This window comes from Rhincodon typus, chromosome 13, assembly GCF_021869965.1.
Source record: "Rhincodon typus isolate 14 chromosome 13, sRhiTyp1.1, whole genome shotgun sequence".
NCBI lineage: Eukaryota > Metazoa > Chordata > Chondrichthyes > Orectolobiformes > Rhincodontidae > Rhincodon > Rhincodon typus.
This window is the reverse complement of record NC_063344.1, coordinates 67034298-67051625: the sequence shown is the minus strand read 5'-3', so window position 1 is coordinate 67051625 and position 17328 is coordinate 67034298. Positions and strand designations below refer to the sequence as shown.

At 41.7% G+C, this 17328-nt stretch overlaps 1 protein-coding gene across 1 annotated transcript; it reads left to right on the top strand.

The window, feature by feature from the left end:
- The first annotated feature begins 3057 nt into the window (after nucleotides 1-3057).
- LOC109911744 (single-pass membrane and coiled-coil domain-containing protein 1) lies at nucleotides 3058-17107 on the top strand. The gene is made up of 3 exons (XM_048604592.1): nucleotides 3058-3278; nucleotides 9367-9516; nucleotides 16153-17107. Exons 1-3 carry the CDS (start codon nucleotides 3058-3060, stop codon nucleotides 16598-16600), a joined length of 819 nt encoding a protein of 272 aa, XP_048460549.1. The 3' UTR covers nucleotides 16601-17107.
- The last annotated feature ends 221 nt before the right edge of the window (nucleotides 17108-17328 follow it).

Sequence of the window (17328 nt, the reverse complement as noted above, 5' to 3'; positions counted from 1 at the left end):
AAAGAGATATCCCACATATGTGATTGGATGATTTCATCTGTGTCAAATTGTTTTTCTCTATTTGACCAGGATAGAGGCACCAGCAGATAGGAAAATCTATATTTGTAACTTTCATAATAGAATTGGCTTGTTACAGGAATTTACAGAATGCAGCAGCTTTCACAAGCTTCCCAGCAACATACCCAAATGATACTCCACTTCAATTGAATACACAGGGCATCAAACATTTAAAGACCAGTTTGGAGGGAGCTCCATCCAACAATAGCGGTGGACATACATCAGAACCTTGTGGATCCAGAGGTGTGCTCCTTACAGATTGCAGGGACAAGCAACAGTAAGCGAGTTTAAACTGTGTCAAGAAAGAAGCCAAGCAGCAATGCTGGTCTAAACCTACACAAGGGCCTCAGAAAGGTGAACCTCCCTGGAGCTGAAGGGCAGCTTGAAGAGTTTGAAGTGTGTATTTGTACGATTTCTACAGAGAGTAATGCCTGTCTGCTTCCTCTGCCAACCAACATGTTTAGGAAGCCACTCCACCCACAGCACAATACATGATATAGCACAGCATAGAAAGGGGATATTCGGCCCATTGTATCCATGCCAGAATATTTTCCTGGAACTATTTCCACGAAATCACTTGGATTAAATGTAATAATTTCACTTGGAGCCATCAAATCAGCCCTGGAAAGGCTGGTTTGAAAGTGGGACGACGTAAAGAAATGGAGTCAGTGAGTTCCCACTCCTCAATCCCGCTGAAAGTGGGTAACCTGGATAGTTCACTAAATAGGGAGAAACGAAGGGACACATGAGAGGGGCTGAGGAGGAGGCAACTGCCTGGCAGCTCTGGGATGGTGGTCTCTGCATGGGTAGCCACCGAAGCTGGAAGCTCTTTGGCCCTTTGAGAGTCCTTCAGGTCTGAAATCTTGTGGAGGAGGTTCCCCTGGCCACTCAGTGGGACCCTATTAGCTTCGCACCCCTTTAGTTTCAGAATGCTTCTGAGAATGGTGCGTCGGAGGCTGTGGGGTGACCTTATTGCGGGTGGTAAAATCATGGGCAGCATAGATACGGTGAATGGCCAAGGTCTTTTCTGCAGGGTAGGGGAGTCCAGATCTAGAGGGCATAGGTTTAAGGTGAGGGGGGAAAAGATTTAAAAGGGACCTGAGGGGCAACATTTTCACACAGAGGGAGTACATGGAACAAGCAGCCAGAGGAATTGGTGGAGGCCGGTACAATTACAACATTTAAAAGACATTTGGACAGGTACAAAAGATACCAAAGATTTAGAGGGATATGAGCCAAACACACGCAAGTGGGACTAGTTCTATTTAGGAAACCTGGTCAGCATGGACGAGTTGGGCCGAAGGACCTGTTTCCGTGCTGTGTGATTGCAATTGCATCAATTTCATTCATTGGATTTGACCCATTAGGACATTCAGGGAAGAGTGTCCTGCAGATGGCCCCATCCCCCTACCCCAGTAGACTCGGGACCTGAAAATGACCGAACTTGCGAAAATAACTCATTCCCAGAGCATACCCCACCCGTTTGAATTGCCTGCTCGTAGGCTGCCGTTACTAAACGGACACGCTTTTCTGATGAAGGGTCTAGGCCCGAAACGTCAGCCTCTCTGCTCCTATGATGCTGCTTGGCCTGCTGTGTTCATCCAGCCCTGCACCTTGTTGTCACGGAAGAAAGCCACATTAAAATATCAAAGACAACAAGGTGTAGAGCTGGATGAACACAGCAGGCCAAGCAGCATCATAGGAGCAGAGAGGCTGACGTTTCGGGCCTAGACCCTTCATCAGAAATATCAAGTTTGGAACAATAAACGCTGGGTCGCAGATCCCAAAAGCCTCTCCGCTCACTTTAGAAAGCTACAAATGCTTGCTGCGTTATTTACAGTTCAGCATGCACACTATCCTTACGAATTTACAATCACGGCGTTCCAGGGATTATACGTCGATCTACCGCAGTTGATTTTCCAAGTTTCCTGAAACAACTTATAAATGGGGCACTTCTTATAGTTAATCACAGGCCTGCCAGTCATTTGAATAGCGCAGTGGACTGGGTTCCGTCTCCTGGCGAACGCACATTCACGGTCAGTCGAGATAGCATTCTGTGCAAAGTGTGTATTGCTGCTAAAGACATTACCTGTGCTGCGACTTATTGGAATAAGACAGTGGACTGCTCGCGTTTTACCTACAATCACACTACAGTCCATCACGTCAGGGCGATTACAAATCTGAAAAATATTCCTGAAGATCATTTTTTGTTTTAGCGGCAATTAATCTCAACACAAAATTCAAATTGGTAACGACAGCAGTCACAGTGTGAGAACTGACAAACTGGAGCTGAATTGATCCCAGACACTGTATCCTGGTATAAACACACCGGAGGTCAGTCTTGCATCTACCGCACTTGCGTTCCAGACTGTGTCATAAACAGCAGTGTAGATCTGTACTGAAAGCAACAAATGCTGGAGATCACAGCGGATCAGGTGGCATCCATGGAGAGAGAGTAAGCTAACGTTTCGAGTCTGGGTGACTCTTCATCAGAGCCGAAGTTCTCAGTTCAGCAGAGATTTGATAGCACTGTTTTCGTTAGCGGTCCCGCCCTGTTTATGAGAAAGGCGGTCTGTGGGTACAGAATAGGCGACCCGTTGCTTGCTGATATTGACAATCCGCCGATATCGATCGCGCTGCTTCTTAGGCTGCGCTGTCAGAACCCGAGCAGACGGACAGTGTCCCCAGTCACTGAGCACCGCCCCTCGGCTGCTGCAAACTTATTGCTGTTTGTTAGATGTAATCACTTTTAAATTTAGAATCATTTGATCAACACCAGGCTCAGGTTTCGGGAGCAGCTAATGCAATAACAGCCCTCTCCCTCCCACCCACCTGCAGCATGAAGTTCCCATGATCGATTACTGGCACTTGGATGAAATTATGTTCTATTCAATCACTCCACTGGTCTGCTGCCTCCAGGTGACAGAATGTGGCGTGGTAGCAACCTTCTGTGCCCCAAGATACCCTTCACATTTATTGCAACGGTTTAAAATAAATGGCATGGTCGCCTCGCTGGTAACCCAGCTCTCTCTCTCTCTCTCTCTCTACCCCCTCGCAGCCTGTAATACACTGCAAGGCTGGCTGAAAATGAACAGGCGGCCCGTGAAATCAGAGAGGCGGCGGGTCAACTCGGAGGAGCAAACGGGCAAAGCCGAGCGGCGAGAGTTGAAGGCTTCCTCGCAGAGAGTGTCCACGGAGCTTCTCAGGCACAGGATTGTCAGGTAAGGGGCAGGCTGAGGCAGTGGGTTGACTAGGCGAGCGAGGAGTGAAATCAAAACTGGAAATTGCTGCACAGACTCGGCGACACCTGTGGAGAGAGAAGCATAGTCCGGTAAGGACTTCAGTTTTTGAAAGAAGAGTCCTGCTGAGTTTCTCCAACACTTTCTGTCTTTTATTTCCTATCGTCAGCATCTGCAGTACTTTGCTTTTATTTGTGAGAAGTGAGAATGTGCTAAATTCAGCTACTATCCCGCCCGCCCAGGCTCGTATCCAGCCTCATGAATGCAACTGTAGTCGCCTGTGGTGCATAACAAAGGACAAGCACTCACCCTACTCAATGCTAACCTTGCAGTATCCTTGCTGTCTGCTCCAGCTGTTCCACTTATTTGTACTATCTCCTGGAACAACAAGGCTGTTCCCTTCAGTGGTCTTAGATTTCCTCCGTCATGGTGAAAGAAAGGTAGGGAGAAAGATCTTGCACGTGTGTCGAATTATTAGATGTGGTGCATAACATGAGAGGGAACTGGGAGGTGCAGTTGTTTTGTGCGAACCGCCCAGTCACGAACCATTTCAACTCCCCCTTCCATTCCTCAGACATGTCCACCCTGGGCCTCCTGCAGTACCACAACGATGCCACCCGAAGGTTGCAGGAACAGCAACTCATATTTCGCTTGGGAACCCTGCAGCCCAATGGTATCAATGTGGACTTCACAAGCTTCAAAATCTCCCCTGCCCCTACCACATCCCAAAACCAGCCCAGCTTGTCCCCGCCTCCCTAACCTGTCCTTCCTCCCACCTATCCCCTCCTCCCACCCCAAGCCCCACCCCCATCTCCTAACCACTAACCTCATCCCGCCCCTTGACCTGTCCGTCCTCCCTGGACTGACCTATCGCCTCCCTAACTTCCCACCTACACTCACCTTTACTGGCTCCATCCCCGTCTCTTTGACCTGTCTGTCTCCTCTCCACCTATCTTCTCCTTTATCCATCTTCTATCCGCCTCCCCCTCTCTCCCTATTTATTTCAGAACCCCCTTCCCCTCCCCCATTTCTGATGAAGGGTCTCAACCCGAAACGTCAGCTTTCCTGCTTCTCTCATGCTGCTTGGCCTGCTGTGTTCATCCAGCTCTACACCTTGTTATCTCAGATTCTCCAGCATCTGCAGTTCCTGCTATCCCTGAGATAGATTTGTGTTATTCACGTCTACACCTTGCTATCTATTATTTTTTCTTCTTGTGTTTTGGGAACTAATAAACTCATTCTTTAACTCAGGAAAGACTAGATAAATTGGCTCCTCCTAAAACCTGGAAGCAGATATCCAAGAGGGAAGGGATTCTTTTTAAATTAATTGTTATGGTCGACCAAGGGAGGAGTTAAATAAAGAAGGGAACTTAGTTCATCTCTCCTTACTTGGGATCATAATGAATTGGACCTTCATGCTGGAACCAGTTGTTGACATTGTGGTTCTTGGAGGTTAATCATCTCAGCCCCAGGCCATCGCTGCAGGAGTTCTTCAAATTAGTATCCTAGACCTGACCATCTTCAGCTCCTTCATCAATAACCTCATTCCATCATAGGATTAGAAGCAGTAATGTTTGCTGATAATTGCACAATGTTTAGCACTGTTTGTCACTCCTCAGGTATGAAACAGTCTACATCTAAACACAGCGAGATCTGGACAATATTTAGACTTGGACTGATAAGCAACAAGTAATATTTACACTATATATATGTCAGGCAATGACCGTCTCTAACAAGAGAAAATCTAACCATTGCCCCTTGACATTCAATGGAAATACCATTGCTGAATCCCCTATTAAGATCCAGGGTTTTATCATTGACCAGAAACTGAATTGGACCAGTTATATAAATAATGTTTACAAGAGTAGGTACAAGGAATTCTGCAGCAATTAAACCATCACTGCCCAACCCCCCTCTCCCCTCCCCCTCTGACTGTCCCCTATCTAGATAGCACAAGAGAGGAGTTTGATGGAATACTGTCCATTTTCCTAGATGATTGCAGCTCCAAGAATGTTCATGAAACTTTAGCATCCAGAGTAAAGCAGTCCACTTGACTGACACCACTTACACCATCATCAACTTTTACTCCCTTTGTCACCACTGCACGGTGGCAGCAGTGTGTAACATCTGCAAGATACACTGCAGTAATTCATCAAGGCTCGTCCAATAGCACCTTCCAAACACATGATCTCTACCACCTAGAAAAACAATGGAAACAGATACATGGAAATATCACCACCTGCAAGTTCACCTCTAAGTCACAAGCTTCCTGACTTGAAACAATATCGCCATTCTTTCCTAGAACTCCCTTCCTAACAGCACTATGGATGTTGCTACACCCCATGGATTGCAGAAGATAGTTCACCACCACGTTCTCCAGTGTAATTAGGAATGAGCAATAAGTACTGGTCTAGTTAGTGACATCTTATTCCATGAAAAAACAACGATAAAGTCAGCCTATGGATTTTTTTGGTTCTTTCAGCAATATCTTCCTGAGAATGCTAATCAATTGAAATACATTTTGCAAGGGAATTATTTTCAAAAGGAAGTCTTTTGGAAACCAGCTAAAGAATCCAGTGGTAAAGAAGGGAAACTGTGGAGATTAAACAAGTGTATTTATGGGCTGAATAATGCATCAAGGATTAGTATTTCTCAGGTCCATCCTGCTGATAATGGATAGCATTCAGTTAAAGTAAACCTAATGATGTTTCACTGGTTTCACAAAGAGGAACTAGCAGGCATCTTTATAATGCACTTTGAGGATTTTCAGTGAGGAGATTCTGCAGAATTTAAATGATGCATGATAAATACAATAAGAAAGGAATTTCAGATTGGTAGTCAGGCTTTGGGGGCCATTAAATACATGGTGCAGAGCAAAATTCCGCAAAGCACTGTTAGAAAGAGGAACAATTGGTTATGCATAGCTTGAGGGTAATCAATCCACAAGTATAGGTGTGGCAAGGAGGACTCAGGGCCTCCATGAACTACCAGAGCTGTACAGGGGATGTATCCATGCTGATGGGTTTGTTCTGCATCACACTCTACTCAACTGAACTAACCAACGCCCACCTCCATCCCACCCTTTACATACAAAGATGTTGTGCAGAATAAGTTGGGAGTTAACTTGCATCAACAATCTTATTTAGAACACATAAAATGCATCCAAATAAATAAGGATATGGTTAAAGAGGTTCCAACAGCAAATAAAGCATGAAAGGAATTAAATCCAGGGAAATGTACAGTCATATTGTCAATCTCAAATGATCCTAAAGCTAGGCAGTTAGCCATTTTTCACAAGACAACCTTCCAGATAGATGTTCCAGTGCAACATATTCTTGCTGGGAAAGAATAAAACATGTTGCTTATTGGCCTGGGAAACAAGGAAAACAATAAAAGAGGTGTTTAAAAGCTTCTTACCCACTGAACATTGGCTATAGAAGAAGCAGTGGATAAAGGATATATTGTTTGATATACCGAAGGAAATGCTATTAAAGGGGCAATTTGACAAAAACTGCCCATTGAATGTTATGTGGATAATCATTCTCTATTCCATTCAACAAACGGTGTTGCATAGAAAAGGATGAGAATTGACCCTGCTGGTGTGAAGCTGGAAAGAAAAGAGATTTTTTAAAAACGGGTTTATTTGTCACCAACTGTCAGACAGTTTTCCAAAGAGGAATGTTTGCCCGAAGAAGTTATTAGATGTCCTTGGAAAGGGATGTCTACTGTAATGATAAGACCATGGAATATTGTGTACTAAGAATATGGATAACAAATGCTTCTTTAATGGGTTTATAATTATTTATACACGTAGTCGTTTAAAGATAGGGCAATAAAGGGTCTGTTAATGGTTGATTGTATTTTAATATCAGACAAGGATAAAAATGAATCTATTTCCTTTTGACTAATTTTGGGACATTTATCAAGTGCAAATTTAAAGAAAAGGTTAATCTTCCATGTCTGTCAATCACATTATTAATGTTTGTTGATGTAATTGTTAAAGTTGAGATAACCAGGTCCTTTATTCATTCATGGGATGAGGGCATCACTGGCTAGGCAGCATTTATTGCCCAGAGGGCAGTTCAGAGTCAACCACATTGCTGTGAGTCTGGAGTCACATGTAGGCCAGACCAGGTAAAGATGGCAGTTTCCTTCCCTAAAGGACATTAGTGAACCAGGTGGGTTTTTCCCAACAATCGACAATGGATTCATGGTCATCATTAGATTGTTCATTCCAGATATTTTATTGAATTCAAATTCCACCATCTGCCATGGTGGGATTTGAACCTGGGTCCCCAGGACATTACCTGGGTTTCTGGATTAACAATCCAATGATAATACCACTAGGCCATCACCTCCCCATACTCAGGTCTTTGAGTACGTATGAAAGAGTCACCTGGGATACTGGATGTTAGGCGAGAGCTGTAGGACTGAGCAAATTAATAAACTTTCTCAACAAAGAAAATTTGTGTCTTAGTCTCTATTAACCGGTGCAGACTCTTAACAGCCACTCCCCTATTCTAATGTGGATATTATTTCTAGACTAAAATGAGACCCAGTCACTATTTACATTTCCAATCACAGTTAAACCTAGTTGGCAAATTGTGCCAAGTTGCTGAGGAGGTGTCACAATCATGAAGTGATGTAATCACTAAATGAGATGGGTGCATTTCCAGCTATAGGCCACTTCTTTTCTGACCAATCAGAGCATGCATGAACTTTCAGAAAGTTCCGATGATTGTTTTAACACTGTTGACTCTGAGATCAAGTTGTGCAAAGAGAAGATTCAAGACTCTTACAACAGGTGATGATAATAATATGAATTATAACACAGTTAAGATTCCTACCAACAGGATAGAAATATCTAACCAACAAATCTACTGTGATAACATTTATCGTAATGTACTGGACTGTTGCAGTAGTCAGCTGGATCTACTTGGTTCTTATTATGATTATTGGGATAATTATATAAAATAATACAAATTGACTGCAACAGGACATAGACAGCCTAGTAGAGCACAGAATTTTGTACAGAAGTGTGAAAGGAGGCATCCTGACAGAAGGGCTTAGGAGTGGCAATACAGATTTAATAGCAGAGTCCTAAAGACTACAGGGACAGAAAGATCTCAAGGTCCATGTGCACAGATCCCTGAAAATGGCAGGATTTATTGAGAAACTAGTTAGCAATCTAAATGGGATTTAGGGTTTCATAAATATATATTTTGAGGACAAACACAGGGAATTTATATTTGTCCTTTATAAAATGCTGGTTAGACCATATTTGAGTATTGCATCCAGTTCTGCTTACCATACTTGAGGAGGGATGAGGTCATCATTAAGAGGATACAGAGATTTACTAGAATCTCTGTTGTACGGATGGAAGGATTTTAGTTAAAACGTTAGGTTTGGGAAGATGGGATTGTTCTACTTGGCTCAAAAACATTGAGAGAATACTCAGTAGAGGTGTACAGGATTACGATGATTTTCAATAAGCTAGAGAAAGAAAATCTTTTTTATTTGCTGAATGTACAAGGACTGAGGGATACATATTTAAGGTTTTAGCCAGAGATGCTTGGGGACATGTGAGAATGAACATTTTTACACAGTAAAATAGAACAACCTGGTTTCTTTGCTACCTGCAGAGATGGTAGAAGTCGATCTAATGAATAATTTCAAAAGAAAACTGATTGGGCACTGGAGATAAATGATCTAGGAAGGTTACAGGATCAGGTCAGGAAATGGTACTAATAGATTGCTCAACAGCAAACCAGTATGGACTTGACGAGCTAAATACCTTCCCTCTGTGCTGTACTCTAAACTTCTATTTCTTAAATTGTTCTTGAACCTTTAAATTTCCCTTACTACTGGTGATAGCAAAAAAGGTGTGTTCCCCACACCTACCAATTTGACAATATGGAATGGGCTGGTCCTTGTAATCTGGCTTCTGGTGACCCTTTGCCATTCTGGATGGATAAGCATCAATTCTTAAGCATAGATTTTTGTTCAGAATGTATGACAGAGAATTTTGTGCACTTTGAAGTCTGCAGATATTTTTGATTCAACTTTTCAGATTGGAGAAGAGGATAGAGGAATTGAAAGCTGAATATCAGAAACTCGATCAGAATGCAAAAGAACTCATTCAATCATTTGAACCAGACTGCGAAAGCATTGCAAAGGAAGCCGATGAAGATGAGCTCTGGTCATCACTCTTGGAAGACAGGTGATGTGCAGATAGAAGAAACTATGCAAGGACAGTATGCAGGGGCATTTAAGGTAGAATCCACACCTTAAATTCTGCTCCATTTGGACTGAATTTGAAATTCAGCTTGGGAGGATGGGGAGTTTGTAGATGGGAATTGTATCCATCCACTAGGAATTGCATAGGGCTCAGAGACTGACATTTTAAAAAGCAGCTAACAAAGCGTAGTTTCACTGCTGTCAGGCTGAGAAATTGTCCAAGGGTTCTGGATATTGGATTCCAATGAAATAAAAAGCAGTGAAATTTCTTAATTGACATGGAAGGTCTAATATCTTCAGATGCAGCTGTACAGGTATCAGTGATTTAGAACAAAATCACAGCCTGAAACTAAAGAAGAAGACGATGGCCTTTGGTCTTTGAGCCTGATCAGCTAAGTGTTTGATTTTAATACTTATAAAACTGCTAAATCTTATTTTTTTTTGTAAATCTATAATAGCAAGTAAGGTGAGGACATTTTTTTTCCTTATGTTTATACTGTGATCTCTCTCTTGATTGGTTTTTAATATTAAGGATTCGAATTACATCATCACAGTGCAGTGTTTTTGATCAGTATGACACTGCTAATGCTGCGTTTTTGAACTGTGTGTTGGTTTTTAGTTAATTTCTGGGTCTGTAGATTGTTAAAGGGGCAGAAATGTCTTTTAGTAGGGTGATGTGCTCTGTCAGATGTGGGAGATTGGGCAGAATTTGAATGTTACTGGAGACTATGTGTGTGGGAAGTGTGTTTGGTTGTGAATTCTATCAGACTGCATTGATCAGTTGGAGTGGCAGTTACAGGTAATGAGTTTGCAAGAGCAAGGTGCTGTGATATGGCAGTTTTAGGAAGGTAGAAAAGCTGCAGATTCAGTCAGGTAGACTGCTAGGAATGGTAGGAGAAGTAGCCAAGTACTGCGGGAGTCTCCTGTGGTTATCCACATCTCAAACAGGTATGCCATTTTGGATACCGTAGGGGATAATAGCACTGACAGCCATGTTTCCGGTACCTTGACTGGCTCAACTGTAATGAGGGGTACATCAGGTTCCCAGCAATCAATTGTAATAGGGGAAACTCTAGTCTGGGGCACAGACAGCCATGTCTGTGGCCGTCAGCGAGACATCAGGATGGTATGTTGCCTCCCTGGTGCCAGAGTCAAGGATGTCTCAGAGAGGGTGCAGAATATTCTCAAAGGCGAGAGAGAAACCAGCAGGAGGTCGTTGTACACATTGGAACCAACGACTCGGATAAAGAAAGGGATGAGTTTCGGCAAACAGATGTAGGAAACTGGGCAGGATGTTAAAGGTAGCTCCTCAAGAGTAGTAACATCTGGACTACTCCAGTGCCACGTGCTAGTGAGAGTCAGAATGGGAGGATAGAATGGATGAATGTGTGGCTGAGGAACTAGTGCAGGGGAGAAGGATGCACATTTTTGGACCATTGGCCTCTCTTGAGGGAAAGAAATGATCTGTATACGAGGGACAGGTTCCACTTGAATTGGAAGGGGACTAATATCCTTGTGGAGAAATTTGCTAGTGTTACTTGGGAGGCTTGAAACTAGTAAGAGAGGGTGGGAACCAAAGAAATAATGAGAAAAAAGAAAAGGATGAGACTGGTACAATAAGTAAGGGGAGCAATACAAATAGTCAAGGCAAACAAGAGCTTGGCAGAGAATGAGGTAAGACATAAATTAAACTGCATTTAGTTCAATGCAAGAGGCCTGACAGGTAAGTCAAATGAACTTGGGGCATGTTGGGAACGTGGGACTGGGATATCATAGCTATTACAGAAACGTGGCTCATGGATGGACAGGACTGGCAGCTTAATGTTCTGGGATATAGATGCTATAGGAAGGATAGAAAGGGAGGCAAGAGAGGAGGCAGAGTGGCATTTTTGTTAGGAATAACATTACGACTGTACATGGGAGGATATTCCTGGGAGATCATCCAGTAAAGTTATATGGGTAGAACTGAAAAATAAAAAAAAAGGGATGAACTCCTTGTTGGGATTGTATTATAGCCCCTCTCCCCACCACCTCCACCCCCAACCCTCCCAACAGTCAGCGAGAAATTGTGAGGCAAATATCTAAGGGGATCTCAGATATCTGTAAGAATAATTGGGTTGTAATGATGGGGGATTTTAACTTTCCAAATGCAGACTGGGATGTCATAGTGTTAAGGGCTTGGAAGAGGAGGACTGTGTTAAGTGTGAACAAGAAAGCTTTCTTATTCAATATGTGGATGTACCTACTAAAGAAGGACCAATATTTGATATTCTGTTGGGAACTAAGGCAGGGCAAGTTACGGAGGTGTCAGTGGAGTAGCATTTTGGGGCATGTGATGATAATTCAATTAGTTTTAAAATTGTTATGGAACATGATAGAACTGATAAAAAAAAAGCTAAAGTTATAAATTGGAGAAAGGCCAATTTTGACAATATTAGACAGAACATTCAAAAGTTGACTGGGGAGGCAATTTGCAGGTAAAGGGACAGTTGGGAAGTGGGAGACCTTTAAAAATGAGCTAACGAGAGTTCAGAAACAGTATGTTCCTGTTAGTGTGAAGGGAAAGGCTGGTAAGTGTAGGGAATGCTGGATAACTAGAGAAATTGAGGCTCTGGTGAAGAAAAAGGAGCTATATATCAGGTACAGACAGCTGGGATTGAGTGAATCCTTACAGGAGTATAAGGGCAGCAGGAGTGTACTTAAGAGGGAAAGCAGGACGGCATGAAAGGGGACATGAGATAGCTTTGGCAGAGTTAATTAGAATCTAAAGAGATTCTTATAAGTAAATGAAGGACAAAACAGTAACTAGGGAGAGAATGAGTGCAATACTAAATGAATATTTCACATCAGTATTTACTGTGGAGAAGGACATGGAAGCTAGAGAACTTGCGGAAATAAATAATGATGTGTTGAAAAGAGTTCATATCACAGAAAAGGACGTGCTGGCAGACTTAAAACATATAAAGGTTGATAAATCCCCAGGACTGGATCAGGTGTTCCCAGAACTACATGGGAAGTTAGGGAAGAGATTGCTGGGCCCCTTGCTGAGATATTTGTATCATCGATAGCCACAGGTGACATACCAGAAGACCGAAGGGTGGCTGGTGTGGTGGCATTGTTTAAGAAAGGCTGTAAGAAAAAGCCAGGGAACTATAGACAGGTGAGCCTTAGATCAGTGGTGGGTAAATTGTTGGAGGGGATTCTGAGGGGCAGAATTTACACGCATTTGGAAAGGCAAGGACTGATTAGGGATAGTCCAAAACTAGAGGGCATAGGTTTAAGGTGAGAGGGGAAAAGTTTTAAAAAGGACCTGAGGGGTAAATTTTTCACAGAGAGGGTGGTGCACGTATGGAATGAGCTGCCAGGAGAAGTGGTGGAGGTGGCTACAATTACAATATTTAAAAGGCTGGGTATACGAATAGGAAGGGTTTAGAGGGATATGGACTGATTGCTAGCAAATCGTACTAGGTCAGATTGGGACGTCTGGTTGGTGCAGATGAGAAAGACGGATAGGTCTGTTTCCGTGCTGAATGATTCTATGACACTATGGTAAGGAGCCAGACTGGGGAAAAATTTTCAAGGTTCGTAGAAAGTTCTTCCCTTTGCGCCAGTGAAAGCATCAGCAGAACAAACACTGAGATCTGGTGTAATCTCTTTTGAAGATTAATAACCAATGCCATTTTTTATTAAAGGATTCGGATCAGGTAGAAACCTCAACCAAGGATGTGGACCAGAATCTCTGGTTCATGGTCCTCCATATCCAGGCTGAACAAGGTCAGAGGTTTCAGGCCTAAACACTTTGTTCCTCAGTAGGCTGTGTAGGTCACAATGTAAACCCTATAGTTGTATGTTGTAGTACATACATTATCAGGATACCACCTATCTATTCATAGTGTATATGATATATATTGTGTGTGTATATATATATATATAACTAAGGTCACAAATTCTGAATTAGAAGATACAGGTCCCAATTTCACTTAAATTGAGATTGGATTATGGGATTCTGCTTAGTTTCAACTGATTCTTTGATGTAACATTTGTATTTGTTTGGGAGTTTTTGGATTCCTTCTTTGTATTCTTAAAGTCTGAACAGGACTGATGCTAGTGCACAAATTGACTTGAGGCTTTCTGAGGCACCAGTCCTAAACTAGGCTGAAATAATTGATTTCATGGAAATTCTCTCATCCTAAATGTTGCACTGTATATATAATGAACACATATAAGATATATAAATAAAATTGGGAAGTTTGACCCTCAGTTACTTTAGTTAGAACAGCAAAACGTCATTGCACCTTAGAAAAGTGTTCAGATCATGTTAGAATACAAATCACTGTGTAAATAGGTAATACTCATGATCCCAACTTTAAGGAAATGCAATAAGAATTAGAGCATGGTGTATGGGAAGTAAGCGATCAATTATTTCACCAGTGGAAAGTTTCTGAATCTATGTGTACCAATTCAGTATGTCAATTCTTCATTAACGTGTGATTGTCAGAAAAATTCATTGGCTGTAGGATGCTATAAGATTTAAAAAAGCTGTTTACTTTCCCAATTTTTAGAATTATTGTCACTGTTTGGCACCACATATGAATTCCAGTCCATTCCTAAGAAAATCACAGGCTCTCGACACATAAATTAAGATTTAGGAGCACATACATAACTACAAGCAAGCAAATGTACCCATTATATTGTAAATTAAGATAGCATTTGGATCATTTGACCAATCCATATCAAATCTTAGTCATAAGTATCCCCAACGTAATCACTGTAATCTATATTTATGCTTTTAAAATGGCAGTCCTATTTTTGGGATGTTATTCTTTTGTCTGAATATAACATGCCCTTCCTGCCCAGACCCTGCTGTACGTTACATGACAGTTTTTTTGGTGTGAAACTGTTAATTTCTTGAGGGCCAGTCCTTATAAATGGCAGTTATTCCAGTTCAAGGTTGTTGCATCCTGCTTTCCACTCAAGCCCCTAATTTTAAGTCCTTTTTCATCAGGCTAAAGTTTCTCTGTGCAGGACAATATTTTAACCCATTTACTGTCAAAATTATGTGATGCGTTCCATCTAAGTAATGCATCCCGATTATCAATAGGTAGTATTAGCCAATGGTGCATTTAATTTGATCTGTACCAGTTGCCTTTAACTTGGTTGTCATTTTTATTTTATATCCTGTGACCTTTAGTTTACTGACCTTTTGAAAATTAGAATTAGAATTAACTTTATTGTCACATGTACTCACATGAATACAGTGAAAAGTTTACAAGTTGCCACTTACGGCCTCATCTCAGGTACAAAGGTATCTAGGTATAGATTCTTAAGTACAAATTCTTAGGGAAAAGAAAGGAAAATAATGAAATAAATAGAAATAATCTGACAAGTTTAAACAGTTTCTCTTTGTTTACTCTATCAAAATACTATTATTTTTAACGTCTTTTTAAAGTTATGCCTCAACTTTTGCTGCTCCAAGGAAAACAATCATGACCACTTGAGTCCAAGTGAAGCAAGTCACATAACTCGCATAAAGGAAATTCCTTTATAGTACAATTCTGGTAAATCTCCTCGGCTAGGCTGCATAGCTATTGACTCAAGTGGTCCAGATTTTTGGGGCTTTTAACAGCTGCTTTTCGAGCACGAATGTCTTATGCAGCTATTTCCAATATGGTGGGAAATGTGGAAGGACCCTCCAGCTGCATATGCAGAATCTTTATTCACAGCATTATGAGCATTGGAGTAACTGTCAGCATTCTGCCATACGAACTGGCAGACATATCGGCACATCTTGAACATCTGATGCAGCAATGTACAGCCTGAAAGATCCTGTGACATTATAGTTAAGGGCCAGAGTGTTCTATCAAGAAGGCTGAACCTTTATGTGAAACTTGAGCTTCAGTTGAAGATGGTGACATAACTTTCTCATGGCTCCTTTGTAGAGCGAAGACATTCAGATATTGCTCCTTAAAGAAGGTCAGGCAGGAGGAATGGTCCCTGAAGAGTCACTGTAGATATAGCCATCACGTAGTGCCCTTCTTCTGCTCCTTTTTTGTAGCAGCTACTTATGCTCTGTGCTATCCTCTCTCCTGCTGCTCTCCCTTGCCTACTGGCCCCAAAGAAATTTGAAACTACCAGGACAGCAGCCAAACTATCAGGCAGAGAGTACAACATCAGCAAAACTTTACTATCTTTAGACAGAGACACAGCCAGAAGTTCACCAGAGCCTGGAGTGACCAATCAATTACTAACCTTCAAATAACTTTGAATTTAAAAACATCCTAACTAATTTTCAATAGGATTTGCTGACGCCAACAGTGCAGCCTATAGCAATCACGTAGATAATGCACTTTCAGCTTGTAAAGTAAGTGTAGTTTTCACCTGCATATTGTAGGCTTAGGAGGGCATTTAGTGTCAAAAAACCACAGGCGCTGTGTGATCAAATTGCTAAGCCCATGTTTGATATTCCACAAGCTGAATTTGATGCTAAGTATCTAGAGATCAAGGTGGATATTTTCAAAGCATTTTTTATGGTCTGAATTTTTAAAATTGTGTTGATGGTCCAAACATTTTTCTATCTACCAGTACCACGTCTTACTGTGCTTTCATTTCTACCTAATAGGTTCACACATGTGGAAGTCAACATATTCTTCAGTTATGTTGTTGACATTCTTCAGTCTTTGCATCTTCGTGTGTTGGAGAAACAGCCAGGTTTTGCAAGCTTTCTGCCCACTCTGTCTTCTATCTTGAGGAGGAAAATTTGGGATATGGATCTTGAGGCTACATGGACAAGTGTGCTCCCAGAATTTGGTCTGAATGAATCTGATACAAAGGCTCTATGTGCATTCTTTGTGACCCACTGTAAAGACGCTGAGTATTACCCATTAAAGGAAAGAAAAAGGTACAGCCTAAATATCAAAGAAGTTTTAGACAGAGCTGTGCCCAGCCGCATTCTACATCACTGTCTGCTCCATCTTGTGCAGTTAGCAGAGAAAGAAAGTAGTATGATGACAACTGAGCAACACCAAGTCAATAAAGCAAGCACACGAAGGAGACCAAGACCCAAGTGAAGAGCAGGATATAGACAGAACGCAAACCTCCAGGTCTGGAGATTGACCTCATCCTTCCACAATGTAATATCCTTTGCTTTGAGTTAATAAAATCACGTCACTGACTTTTTGCAAAATAGGCACGCCAAGGTGGTATATTGATATTGGGCAGTAAAATTCCCCTTGCATCTCATATTGAATGTTGAATTGACAAACAGCCATTCAATGTTTGCACCTGTGACATAACAAAAATCAAACATCAAAATCACAACACTGCAGAATGAAGGATTTCCAAAAATTGGGGTATGAAGTTCAGAACTCTGTAATGATAGAAGATTTCAGTCAGGCAGTGGACAGGCCCTTTGGAAACTTCCAACCAACTCCTAAATGTCAATATAGGATATATTCCAATTGTGAGGAAGTGTTCTGTAACTGAAACGTTGTGTACTCTGTCAACTGACAATTGAGTCTTTCCAGTGTCTGCTTTAAATTTTTGCATTGTCAGCATTTTTTGTGATTAAAGTTCAGCCTGCTCAGAACATGCAAACATTTAAAACTATCCCAGGTGTGGTTTGTCTGATGTGGATTTCAATGTTGGTTACCTGTGATTAAACAGCTTGCTTTGTGCTTTTAATCAATAGTTTAATTTATATTACAATTGATACCTGTATCTAATTAAAGGTTAGAAAAAGGGGAAAGTTCCACAATGTAGAGACCTGACATCAGAGTCATACAGCATGAAACAGATC